The 13589-nt window shown below is 42.7% G+C and overlaps 1 protein-coding gene across 2 annotated transcripts in view; it reads right to left on the bottom strand.

The window, feature by feature from the left end:
• Nucleotides 1-1618: 1618 nt before the first annotated feature.
• The window catches only part of RFWD3 (ring finger and WD repeat domain 3), a 40944-nt gene continuing 28973 nt past the window's right edge, over nt 1619-13589 (bottom strand). For both annotated transcript variants that reach the window (XM_049703713.1, XM_033434347.2), the window contains exons 9-13: nt 12876-13026; nt 9135-9311; nt 7307-7521; nt 5814-6025; nt 1619-4216 (exon numbers count right to left, since the gene is read on the bottom strand). In XM_049703713.1, the coding sequence (XP_049559670.1) occupies nt 4073-4216; nt 5814-6025; nt 7307-7521; nt 9135-9311; nt 12876-13026 (899 nt within the window). In that variant the 3' untranslated portion in view covers nt 1619-4072. The remainder of the gene's footprint in view (nt 4217-5813; nt 6026-7306; nt 7522-9134; nt 9312-12875; nt 13027-13589) is intronic.

The raw sequence follows: 13589 nt of genomic DNA, 5'->3' as shown, positions 1-13589 counted from the left end.
ACACCCATGTTCATAGCAACATTGTTCATAATAGCTAAAATGTGGAAACAACTCAAGTGTCCACCGACAGATGAATGGATAAGCAAAATGTGGTCTATGCATGCAATGGAACATCATTGTCTTAAAAAAGAAGGAAATTCTGATACGTGCTACAACATGGATGAACTTCGAAGACATTATGCTAAGTGAAATAAGCCAGTCACAACAAGACAAATACTGCATGATTCCACATAGATGAGGCAATTAGAGCAAATACACAGATCTCACCCATGTGAAGCAGAGATAGAGAGGGAGGAAGCAAGGATGGTTAGGTGGAAACAACTTAGACTGAAGTTCAAGTCTAAGAAAGTTTGGCCAACAACACTGGAGAGTCCTCAAGCTAAAGTTGCCTGTCAGGCATTCAGCGTCTCCCAGAAATGGGCCTGCCTTAGTATCCCTGCCATCCTCAGTCACTGGCTGGGAGCAACCCTTGGAAAGTGCGGCCTTGCTGTGATGCAGCAGTGGATTTCAGAGCTCAGCAGCTGGAACAGCAGTCAATTATGCCCTCCTTGGTCGGAGATCTGAAAGGCTCATGTTCATGGCCACCACACCTGGGCAAATTCTTTCACTTCTCTGAGAGTTCCTTTCATATAAAAGGTACACCACAGCATTAGGTACATACTCAGTAAATGTAGGCTGTTATTATAAATCTAAAATGAACTATTCTGATTATTTTTTAATTTTTAGAAACAAAACAAAACAGTATGACTACTGAGCTGGAATGACAGCAGTTGCTTAATACCAACAAGAGTAAAGGGATGGGGCTTCCCTGGTGGCGCAGTGGTTTGAGAGTCCACCTGCCGATGCGGGGGACACGGGTTCGTGCCCTGGTCTGGGAAGATCCCACATGCCGCGGAGTGGCTAGGCCCGTGAGCCATGGCCGTTGAGCCTACGCTCCGCAACGGGAGAGGCCACAACAGTGAGAGGCCTGCGTACCGCAAAAAAAAAAAAAAAAAAAGAGTAAAGGGATGAAAAATGGAATAACATACTTCCAGGCACTCCAAATTATCCAGCTAAGGGATCTGAACTTGTTTGTCACAGAAATCTCAGTGATTGTCTAGGGTGAGAACCCTAGATTGTCTAGGGTTGTAAGACCCAGAGAGAAGAACCCAGTATTCTGGAGTGTGGGTGTTCAACCTCCCTTACAACAATTTGCCAAGTTGTACAAACTATGGTTCCTAAAGGAATTTCACGTCTCTTTTTTTGGGGGGGGAGAGGGAGGGGTCTTAATCAGAGAAGCAAATGTTAGCATCTGCTAATGTATTTGTTTCCTTTCCTTGACTCAGGCAGCAAGTGACTCAGGTGATGGAAGGCACATATTGTTTGCCTAGTGATGTTAAGTACTGTCACTCTCTCTACCTCGTCAGGATACCACCTTCATGAGAGGAACTGGGGTCATGGCCAACTCTAGGGCTACCACTGGAGCCCAAGCGCCACAATTAGAAAGCCCGCATGCCACAACTAAAGAGAAGCCTGCACTCCACAACTAGAGAGAAGCCTGTGCATGGCAATGAAGATCCCGTGTGCTGCAACTAAGACCCAACACAGCCAAAAAAAAAAAGACAAAAGACATCAGGAGTAGGTACACATGGTAAATGCTTTATTTTCATATTAACATTAAAACATAAAACACAGAACATGAAGAGATCCCATTGTCCGGTTTTCAAAGCAGGTACAAGGATATATACAACAAGAAAATATTTTTGAGTCTGCTTAACTCCAAACCCTCAAATGGGAAAACAACCTTAGAGCCAGGGTAAGGGAACATGGTGGGGCAGAGTCTGGGTCTACAGAGGTAATCTCTCCTGCCAGGCAGAGGTGAGTGGGAGCAGGGGCAAAGTTTTTTTCCTTTGGAGAAATCAGTCACAGTCCCAAGAATTTGCTTCTAAAACATCTAAATTTACTAGAGAAATGCAAGGATTGGTAAGACATGAGATTCTTCCAACTTCCCTAGTAATACAAGTCCCTTGGTTCCTACACTTGGGGGGATTAATCAGCATCAGCTGAGTGTACTTCAACATTAGTCAAATCCTAACCCTGCCCTGGGTTCTGCCTCTGCCAAAGACAAAGGCAGCCAGGGCCTGACCACTTGCATCCTCTCTGTTATCATCAGCTGAAACCAGATGAGCTCTGCTTTTTTTTTTTTTTTTTGCGGTACGTGGGCCTCTCACTGTTGTGGCCTCTCCCGTCACGGAGCACAGGCTCTGGACGCGCAGGCTCAGCGGTCATGGCTCACGGGCCCAGCCGCTCCGCGGCATGTGGGATCCTCCCAGACCGGGGCACGAACCTGTGTCCCCTGCATCGGCAGGCGGACTCTCAACCACTGCGCCACCAGGGAAGCCCGAGCTCTGCTTTTTAATTCAAATCCTTTTCTGCCACTGAAGCTCTAGGCATGGGTAGTCATTCTTAGTCATCAACATATCAAAAGGAACACCTCCTCTAGAAAAGGGGGCTCTTTCCCAGGCTCTGGAAACTGGCTTTTTGAAAGATGTCCTTAAATAGGAGGCCACTCTTTAAAAGCACAACTAGAATGTGGAACTCTGGGGAAATCTACTGCAATAACCCCTTGCTGGTAAGAAATGCTGGAAACAGTTCAGGAGTTGACCATCAGAACTGTTTTAAAATAAAAATGATAAAATTTCTACAATTATTTAAGAAAATCACATTGTTAGCCATCCTGCTCCCAAGAACAAGGAGCACACACCTTGAGACATGTTCTGTTGTGGACAATAGTTTAGAAGAGCAGCCTTTAGCAAAGTAAACAGATATAAACTGAGCCCTCTATTGGAGAAAAGTGCAGCTCCCAAAGTTGGACAATCCAGGGCTGAAATGAAAGCTGGTGGGCATCTCCCTGCAAACCACATAGGCCTCCAACCACTATTATCTTCCTGAGAATAACTGTTTAACTAACAACACTTTTTTTTAAAGTTAGGAAGGGAGGCAAATCAGAGGAACTTGGAATCAAACATCAGTTTCACCTGGGGGAAGGATTTAACCTGGGAATTCTAAACACGCTCAAGAATGGCTCCTCACTCCAAGGGGTTGACTTCATTCAGAGAGAAACTCTTTCAAAATGGAAAAGACAAGTCCTTTTTTTGCTTTCAACAGCAGTCTGAGTAGCTTCTCTTTTGTAGGCCTCTCTTGGTTATTAGCCCCTTGCTCCTGATCTCTCATACTAGGAGACTCAAGTAAGAGCTCTGACATATGGCTCATCTTTTCCTAGTGAGATAGACAAAGAGTGGCCTTCAAAGCATTGGCTTATATAAAACCAATCCTGAGATCCTAAGCTGGCTAGAAAAAAAAGTGAGTCTTCCTCACTGCTCAAACAACTGGTCTCGTTCCTTGACTCCCACAATGTGATGAACTCCATACACTCGGCATTAGGGAAGGGTCTACAGCTCATCAGCCACCACCATCACTGGGTTTACCAATATCCCAGCACTGCACACCTGAACATTACCGTTCCTGCCACAAAGCAGACCAGATGTGCTCTACCACACACTTCTGTAGGGATGAGACCAAGTTACTAAAAGGTTATCAGCCCGCAAGGTCAGAAATAGATCAAATCCTTTGGAAGATTCTACAGTGCCCTCTTGTGTTCAACGAAAGATTCTTTTGCATCCAGGCTGCATCCAAGCAGCATCAGAAAGACCCTTAGTCCCTTCAGGAACATACACGTTCCCAAGTCATATAGCTCAAGTGACAAGACCACTCTGGTGGGATGTCACATCCTCTGGAAATGCTTGGTGCACACACATATCCTAAATGACTTCTGGGAGAATACTCTCCGAGGTTCAGCAGTAAGTTCGATCAAAAATATTGATTCTCAATGAAGATTCATGAAGGCTTTTACCCCCAAGAAATGTATAATGTGATGGAGTACCAGTCACTGACTCTTTTGATGGACACTGCCACAATCCCAAAAGTTCTAGGCCACAGACATTAAGCACAGATCTTGCTCAGGGCTGCCAGGTGCTAACAAACAACATTTAACATTATCCAGCAGCATGTCCGACAAGTTTCAAGACCATGGTCACTCCCACCTATGGATGTGGACCATCTTCTCTGTTAAGGTAGCCAAGTAGCTGTTATGGTTCACCTGAAATGGGCAGATATCCAAGACAGGCTGATTAGCCTGCAGTTCCTGCAGCAACGAGCCACTGCCAGCATCCCACAGCTAAAAAAGAAAAGCAGAGATAAAGGTCAGCTAGGTCCCTTCAATTCAGCTAGGGACTTGCATTCTTTATCATCACACAACTTTGAAAGCACTGCAAGGAGCAAAACAGACTGTCCCTAACCTTCACAAGGTTGCACAAAGCCAACATACCTGACACAGGTCACGTATGGCCTCACATACTAAAATCAGCAATTAGTCTACCTGTGAGTGGATCTGAAAACCAAGCCTAGTATTCACTCCTTCAATCTATGTGCCAAGAACTCTTTTAGGGAAAAAAGGGTCAACAAGACAAAAAGTCCCTGTCTCTGTCCTCATGGAACCTATATTCTAACTGGTGCTTTCTTCTCCTTTAAAAAAATTTTTTATTGTGGAAAAAAAAGATTAAAGTAATAAAAAGTACAATAGTACAATGAGCCATCCATCACCCAGACTACTAAGCTTTTACCATACATGCTTTATTGATTTTACTTTTTTCTTTGCTGACATCATGTCATTTTACCCTTATATACATAAGTATACATCTCTAAAAAAAAGACATTTTCTTGGGACTTCCCTGGTGGCGCAGTGGTTAAGAATCTGCCTGCCAATGCAGGGGACACGGGTTCGAGCCCTGGTCTGGGAAGATCCCACATACTGCTGAGCAACTAAGCCCGTGTACCACAGCTACTGAGTCTGCGCTCTAGAGCCCGTGAGCCACAACTACTGAGCCCGTGCGCCTAGAGCCCATGCTTCACAACAAGAGAAGCCACTGCAATGAGAAGCCTGCACACCGCAATGAAGAGTAGCACCCACTTGCTACAACTAGAGAAAAAAGCCCGTGTGCAGCAACGAAGACCCAACGCAGCCAAAGGAAAAAAAAAAGACATCTGCTTTAGTATCTACTGTACAGCAAAATGAATCAGCTATACATATACATATATCCCCTCTTTTTTGGATTTCCTTCCCATCTAGGTCACCACAGTGCATTAAGCAGTTTCCTGTGTTATACAGTATGCCACATAAGGCTCTTTACATTTAAATTACATAAAAATTTTACAATTAAGTTCTTCATTCACATTAACTACTTTCAAGTGCTCACATGGCCCGTGTGACATAATTGGACAGTGCTACTCTATGGGTTCAAGGACAACACACAGAAGGCATCGTGTGCTTCATTTTGCCTAACATCAAGAGGCAAATTATTTCTGGTTAACCCATTTACAGTGATGCAAGGTTGATCAGTGTATTCAGGTGGTGACAGGCTGACCCCTCCACTGTAAATTCATCCTGAATTGATGAAGCTGATGCCTGATTAATTATTTTATAGAGGTTTCAGTAGCGCTTTTTTAAAAAGGTTCACAATACGGCCCATGAGACACTAGAGCTCACATAAAAAGAGTGAGGTCAATCTAAAGATATTGGTATGGAAAGATATCCAAAACAGGAAGTTAAATGGGAAAGAGCAAACTATAGAGTAGTATGTATCAATAAAGTGTGACTTGTGTAAAAAATAAACTAAGCAACCACACACATACCTGTATGAAGATACATGCAATTATGGAGAACTTTGGCTCTTTGCTTTATATACGTCAGTATAAAAAACTGACAGACTACTCACCAGGGCAGAATTTGACATTTCATCCCCAGTACACACCAGGATGCTGCCATCATTCTCTGGATTTTGGAAAATGGCACTTTTGGTCAGTAGTTTGCAAGTGGGTCCCCCACGGAATGTTTGTACAGAATTGCAGGAACAGATTGGCTCTCCAGCATTATCCAGCTTATAGGACATCTCCATGAGTACACTTCGTAAGGTTTTGTGATTTTTATCTATGAGACAGAGAAATCAGTATTGATCCATGGGGATGGTCCAAAGAAATTAACCAAATACATGAACTTGGTTACCAGTTAGTTGAGTGGAAAGGGCACAATTTTATCAAACCATCATGAATAGCTACAGAGCAAACATAACAAGAACAAAATAATACATCATAAATGAAATTCAGAACCCTAGGCTAGGATGAAGCAAGTTATCTACAATAGGTTTTTGTATATGAGGGATACAATTCTGAGAATGAGCTAGCCTTTTTACGAAAATCACTGTAACTGGCCAGACCTCTGTTTGGGTTTTTGTCTTCCTTAAGGGTTCTGACTACAAGGCTTTTTCCTTCCCCAAGTCAGGACCCCATTAATCCCCGGAACTGTACATATAAAGTGAAAGCATATTATTACAGAAGGGGAAACATATACAAGTGGTTCTGCTGGGAGGCAAACAAAAGCTAGAGAACAAAATGGGATCCCCAAGCTTTCTAAAGTCATAGCAAATCCTTGGAGATAGAGGACCTAGATGACTAAAACCAAAAAGGAAAGAAGAGTCTGCTGAAGCAGCTTCTCAGCTCAAACAAAACTTAAAATGCTTAGGTCAATCCACAACTAGCAGAAATTTAAAAGTACAAGGTTACTGGGCACTTTAATGACTATCTCTTACAAAACATCTGCCTGACCATCAATATAGCTCATCAGGAATTTAGATTCATACCTTTCAGCTAGGAAAAACCTGTGAATTTTAGCATAGTTGCTAGTCGAGGGTTGCAGTCCTGGTTCTGGAGGGCATGAGAAGTTCAGCTGGCTCGGGCCACTACAGTTGTCCATCTACTCTTTACTTATGTTTGTTGGCCCCAAATAAGGAAGAACAGCTAATAGCCTAGAGTCTGGGCTCTCTACATGACTCCCCTTATCTGGGCCTTTCTTTTAAGTGAAATGAGGGGCAAGTAGAAAACATGAAACTGATCTAAGGGTAGCTCAGTGGCTTCAAGAGCAGGTCTCCTCATTCCACTACTGCCTTAAGTCACAGGGGCTCCTAAAGTGGCTAATTCACTTCCAAGGAGTACCTGGCCAAATATGTCCCAGTTCACACAAGTGAGGAAAAGGGAGGCAGGCTCTATGGAAGAACTCGGGGCCACTGTCCTCACTGTAGTAACAAGAGCTATTAGTCTGTGAGGGGCTTACCAGTACCACCTGAAGGCTAGGACAAGCTCTCCTTTTCTCCCCTCTACCGATCTGCTCCCAAACAAACCACAGGTCCCACGAGGACATGCGAACAACACTCACCAGGCCTGTAGGTCACAAGACAGTGCCGGCTGCTGCTCTCTGTCTGAAAGTCTATGCAGCCCCCAGGCTCCATGGGCAGCACATGAGGCCAATGAGTAAAGCCCATTTTCAGCTCCCAAAAGGAAGCATTCTCCAAGCTTCCAGCCAACAGCCCACCATATGGAAATGCAGCCGAGGCAGCTCTGGGTATGTATGACAGGGATACCAGCGGGCATCTGAAGGGAAAGAAAGGAAATCATGCCTCACCTTCCAATACTTGGATTGCTCCAGACCCCACTACCAGGAGCCCTTGAGGACTTTCCTAACTCTATAGAAAAGGTTAAAAAAACTTCTGAGGGTCACTATCCTCTGATAGCTGATAAAACTACCAACCCACTCTGCAGAAACAAAAGAGCATACATATAATATTCCACGTTCAGTTTCAGAGGAGACACCACATGCTCTAAAAGCAACGGGAAAAAAAATGGACTAGGAAATTTAAAAGTACAAGGTTACAAACACAAGATCTGATTGGTGTGAAGCTTCTGGAAATGGGGTTAGCCACATACACAAGAAAAGTCAGGAAGGAAATTCAGCTTATACATCTAATAAACTAAAGCTTCCAAGCTGTAGTTGACAGATCCCCTCAATTAAAATCCAGCCTAGGGAATTCCCTGGCAGTCCAGTGGTTAGGAATCTGTGCATTCACTGCTGTGGGCCCAGGTTCAACCACTGGTCAGGGAACTAAGATCCTACAAGCTGTGTGGCACGGCCAAAAAACAAAACAGCCTAAAGCAACTACATTTTAATTCAGAAACAGGATTGTTTCTTTAGAGATTTTCTAAATGTCTTTCTGCAATCATATGACCCAGACTGCATGCCAAGAGTTCTCTCAGAAATGTTAGCCTACAGACTATGTTCCTATGAACTCGTTTCTGCTGAAGCTGCCAAAGTGATCACATTGCCTGCTTTGTTTCATTTCCTTGTCATAATGAAGCTAACCTAAGCAAACTAAAACAAAAACGAATACATATTCATCCCTTGCTATTTGCTGTATTTTATTGTCTACTCTACGTGGATCCTCTATATCGATGGCAGTCACCTTGTTTGCCTGGAGTTCGTATTTGTATAAACTTACATCAGTCACCTTCAGGCCCATGAACCACATCACTGAAGAACGATTCCACTCAACCCAAACGACAAGAAGACCCCACAGTGTTGAGGCTAGGTTTCAGTAAACAATTATTACTATAGTGATATCTTTATGTTTAGATTGCTCTACCCCCCTTTTAGTACACTCTGAAGAGCCAAAGTGATGCTGGTGGCTACCCATCCTCAGAACCTGGGCCAACTTCACAAACCTCCCAACTCTATAACTGGATTATAAATGGATAAATCATAGTAAGATGGTTCAGCTGTGGACTAGGGACGTTTTAAATCACTTTTTATTGGGCTGCTCTTTACTGATCTCTTCCTGTGTGTTAGACATGTGTCTATTAAAGCAAGACTGTGCTAACCATATTTCACAGATGAAGCTCGTAACAGGCCAAGAAATGTGACCAAGGTCACACAGCTCATAAATGGTGGAGCTGGGCTCTGAACACAGATCTGATTTCATTTTGGCATGTTGGGTGAATCTGGTTATATTTGGTACCAGAACTTTCTACCATATGAACTATCATGAACACAAACTCTAAGGATGTTACTGATTCTGAAGTGAGAATAGATCAGTGGACTCAGAGAACGGCCCTCTGTTAGGAATTCCGATCAACTGTGAAACACTCTCAAAAGACAGGATTAATACAATAACAGTCTAAGAGAAAGCTGTTACCTACAGGTGGCTCCCTACCTAGCTTTCTGAGGTGCTAACTCCTGGATATGAGAGCTTGTGTTTCGAAGGTCATACAACAGAACTGAACCGTTGACCAATCCAGCATACATGTAATTGTTTTCATCAAGACACCAGCAGCAGCTCCAGACAGGACGTCCAGTATTATAAGTCTGGACCACAGTATTTGTCTCCAGGCTGTGGAGTTAAAAAAGACTTTTACAACTATGCATTACAAAAATCAAATACAGAAGAAAGATGTAAAGATTATCATTTTAATGATGATCCTTTAAGAACATAACCACACACCAAAACTATCTGGATTCCCAATTTCCCCTAGGGACTGCCCAGACAACTCCTTTTAATGCCAAAATATTTGTTTTGGGGGACACAGGTTTCCCTCCTGAGCTGTAAGGAAGTAAAAGAATAAGTTAAAGGGACAGATAGACAGTACATTCCCTACTCTACCCCTATTACCTTCTCCATAGCTACCTATTACACAGGTAATCAATATTTAATATTGAAAAATTAGAAAATACATATAAGAAAAATAAAAATAAATTATAATCCAATCATCCAGAGGTAGTCATTAATAACACTTTGTTATTTAACCTTTCTTTCTCCCCCTATTTTTCAACACTACTAAAATAAGTCATAGCATATAGATACACATAAAACATAACGGTACATTGATTTTTGGGGTAAAATTAAGCTGAAGCATTCTTGAAAAGTCAAAAGGTATATCAGGCCTGGAGCAGGCATCATGATGTCCCTCAGATTTAGCTGCAGAAATTAAATAAGAAGCCAACTAAGAGACATCTAATCAGAACTACTTTTTTTAAAAAAATTAATTTTCATTGGAGTATAGTTGCTTTACAATCTTGTGTTAGTTTCTACTGTACAGCAAAAGGAATCAGCTATACGTATACATAGATACCTTCTTTTTTGGATTTCCTTCCCATTTAGGTCACCAGAGAGCACTGAGTAGAGTTCCTTGTGCTATAGAGTAGGTTCTCACTAGTTACCTATTTTATACATAATAGCAATAGTGTATATATGTCAATCCTAATCTCCCAATTCCTCCCACCCCCTTCTTTTCCCCCTTGGTATCCATACATTTGTTCTCTATGTCTGTGTCTCTATTCCTGCTTTGCAAATAAGATCATCTATACCATTTTTCTAGATTCCACATATATGTGTTAATATATTTGTTGTTCTCTTTCTGACTTACTTCACTCTGCATGACAGTCTCTAGGTCCATCCATGTCTCTACAAATGACCCAATTTCGTTTCTTTTTATGGCTGAATAATATTCCATTGTATATACGTACCACATCTTCTTTATCCATTCCTCTGTTGATGGACATTTAGGTTGCTTCCGTGTCCTGGCTACTGTAAATAGAGCTGCAATAAACACTGGAGTGCATGTGTCTTTCTTTTTTTTCAATTAATTAATTTATTTATTGGCTGCATTGGGTCTTTGCTGCTGTGCGCGGGCTTTCTCTAGTTGCACTGAGCGGGGGCTACTCTTTGTTGCGGTGCACTGGCTTCTCACTGCAGTGGCTTCTCTTGTTGTGGAGCACAGGCTCTAGGCGTGTGGGCTTCAGTAGTTGTGGCACATGGGCTCAGTAGTTGTGGCTCACGGGCTCTAGAGCGCAGGCTCAGTAGTCGTACAACATGGGCTTAGTTGCTCCGTGGCATGTGGGATCTTCCTGGACTAGGGCTTGAACCCGTGTCCCCTGCATTGGCAGGCGGATTCTTAACCACCGTGCCACCAGGGAAGTCTGCAGCATGTGTCTTTTTGAATTATGGTTTCCTCTGGGTGTATGCCCAGTAGTGGGATTGCTGGGTCGTATGGTAGTTCTATTTTTAGTGTTTTAAGGAACCTCCATACTGTTCTCCATAGTGGCTGTATCAATTTACATTCCCACCAACAGTGCAGGAGGGTTCCCTTTTCTCCACACCCTCTCTAGCATTTACTGTTTGTAGATTTTTTGATGATGGCCATTCTGACCAGTGTGAGGTGATGCCTCATTATAGTTTTGATTTGCATTTCTCTAATAATTAGTGATGTTGAGCATCTTTTCATGGTTGGCCATCTATCTGTATGTCTTCTTTGGAGAAATGTCTACTTAGGTCTTCCGCTCACTTTTTGACTGGGTTATTTGTTTTTTTGATATTGAGCTGCATGAGCTGTTTGTGTATTTTGGAGATTAATCTTTTGTCAGCTGCTTCATTTGCAAATATTTTCTCCCATTCTGAGGGTTGTCTTTTTGTCTTATAGTTTCCTTTGCTGTACAAAAGCTTTTAAGTTTAATTAGGTCCCTTTTGTTTGTTTTTATTCTCATTACTCTAGGCGGTGGGTCAAAAAAGATCTTGCGGGCTTCCCTGGTGGCGCAGTGGTTGAGAGACCGCCTGCTGATGCAGGGGACACGGGTTTGTGCCCCGGTCCGGGAAGATCCCACATGCCGCGGAGCGGCTAGGCCCATAGCCATGGCCGCTGAGCCTGCGCTCCACAACGGGAGAGGCCACAACAGTGAGAGGCCCGTGTACCGCCAAGAAAAAAAAAAAAAAGATCTTGCTGTGATTTATGTCAAAGAGTGTTCTGCCTATGTTTTTGTTTTTTTAAAAACAATAAGTTTATTTATTTACTTATTTCTTTTTGGCTGCATTGGGGTTTGTTGCTGCACATGGGCTTTCTTTGGTTGCGGTGAGCAGGGGCTACTCTTTGTTGCGGTGTGCAGGCTTCTCATTGCGGTGGCTTTTCTTGTTGTGGAGCACAGCTCCAGGTGTGCTGGCTCAGTAGTCGTGGCATACGGGCTCAGTAGACGTGGCTTGCGGGCTCTAGAGCGCAGCCTCATTAGTTGTGGCGCACGGGCTTAGTTGCTCCATGGCATGTGGGATCTTCCTGGACCATGGCTCGAACCCATATCCCCTGCATTGGCAGGCAGATTCTTATGCACCCCCAGGGTAGTCCTCTACCTATGTTTTCCTCTAAGAGTTTTAAAGTGTCTGGCCTTAAATTTAAGTCTTTAATCCATTTTGAGTTTATTTTTGTGTATGGTGTTAGGGAGTGTTCTAATTTCATTCTTTTCCATGTAGCTGTCCAGTCTTCCCAGCAACACTTATTGAAGAGGCTGTCTTTTCTCCATTCTATATTCTTGCCTCCTTTGTCATAGATTAGGTGGCCATAGGTGTGTGGGTTAGAACTACTTTCTAAAAGATAAAGGCATGGAGCACACTCAGATCTGGTTCAGGGTACTTGCAGAGCATGTGAAAGATTAAAATGTAGTAACTGACTACTGATAAAATGTAGTTACTGATGAGAGCAGTCATCATGGCACCCAGGACAATGAGTTCCTGGTAGGCATTTCTGTTAGGCACAACGATCCGGGAACAGACAAGGAATAAGCAGTCCCAAGCTAGTATGGTGACTCCACGGTGTCAGTACCAAGGCTCCCTCCATATTGTCATTCTACCAACTCTAGGGTGTTACTCTCATCTGCATGACTTAAGATATATTTTGTAACATATATAATTTTAAGGAGATGGAACACCACATGTTCTGTTTTGTCACCAGCTGTATCCACTTTTTAAAGCAATACATTTTAAATTCAATGAAGCTGGATCTGAGAAGACAATGCCTTAGACATCTCCCATCCCACCCCCACAAAAGCCAAGGTCATCATAACACAGATAACTAATTTCCACACTATTCAACCCTAGGCAACCTAGGGCCCATCTTCCCCACAAAGCACTCACCTGGTCAGTTTAATAGTGTTGTCTAGGGAAGCAGAGAGAAGTAAGCCTTTGGATCGACTGCTGAAAGCCAGTCCACGTATCTGTTTGCCATGCACGGGAATATACTGACTGCTTTTCATGTTGGCAGTACTCAACATCTTAACACCAAAGCCTGCCAAAGATACGAGAGAGTGAAACAGATCACTGAAAGTCAATTTAGGGCAAATCAAACTACCATTTCAAGTAGGTCCTTTCTTCACCTTTCTTGGCATGTCTCTGGGAAAAAGCTAGTCGAACAAAGAAAATAAAATTTCCCCGGGGTTCTAATTTATCTTAAAAAATACATTCCATCCCAAATATCTATCAATAAGTGAATGATAAACCACTGTATATACATACAATGGAATACTACCCAAAAATAAAAAGAAATGAACTACTGATAGACACAATAATATGGATAATCTTTAAAAAGTTATGTTGAAAAAAGCCAGACAAAAAAAGAGTAACACTGTATGGTTCCATTTATGTACAATTCTAGAAAATATAAACTGATCTATCATGACAGAACGTGGTTGCCTGGGGATGGGGAGAGGAGGGAGGGACAGGTGGATGATGGATTACAAAAGGGCTTGAGCAAACTTTCAGGGTGATAGATATGTTCATTATCTTGACTGTGGCGATGGTTTCAGGAGTGTATACATATATCAACACTCACCAAATGGTACACCACGTTAA

Source organism: Orcinus orca, chromosome 20 (assembly GCF_937001465.1).
Source record: "Orcinus orca chromosome 20, mOrcOrc1.1, whole genome shotgun sequence".
In the NCBI taxonomy this organism is placed as follows: domain Eukaryota; kingdom Metazoa; phylum Chordata; class Mammalia; order Artiodactyla; family Delphinidae; genus Orcinus; species Orcinus orca.
This window is presented reverse-complemented; position numbering and strand designations above follow the sequence as displayed.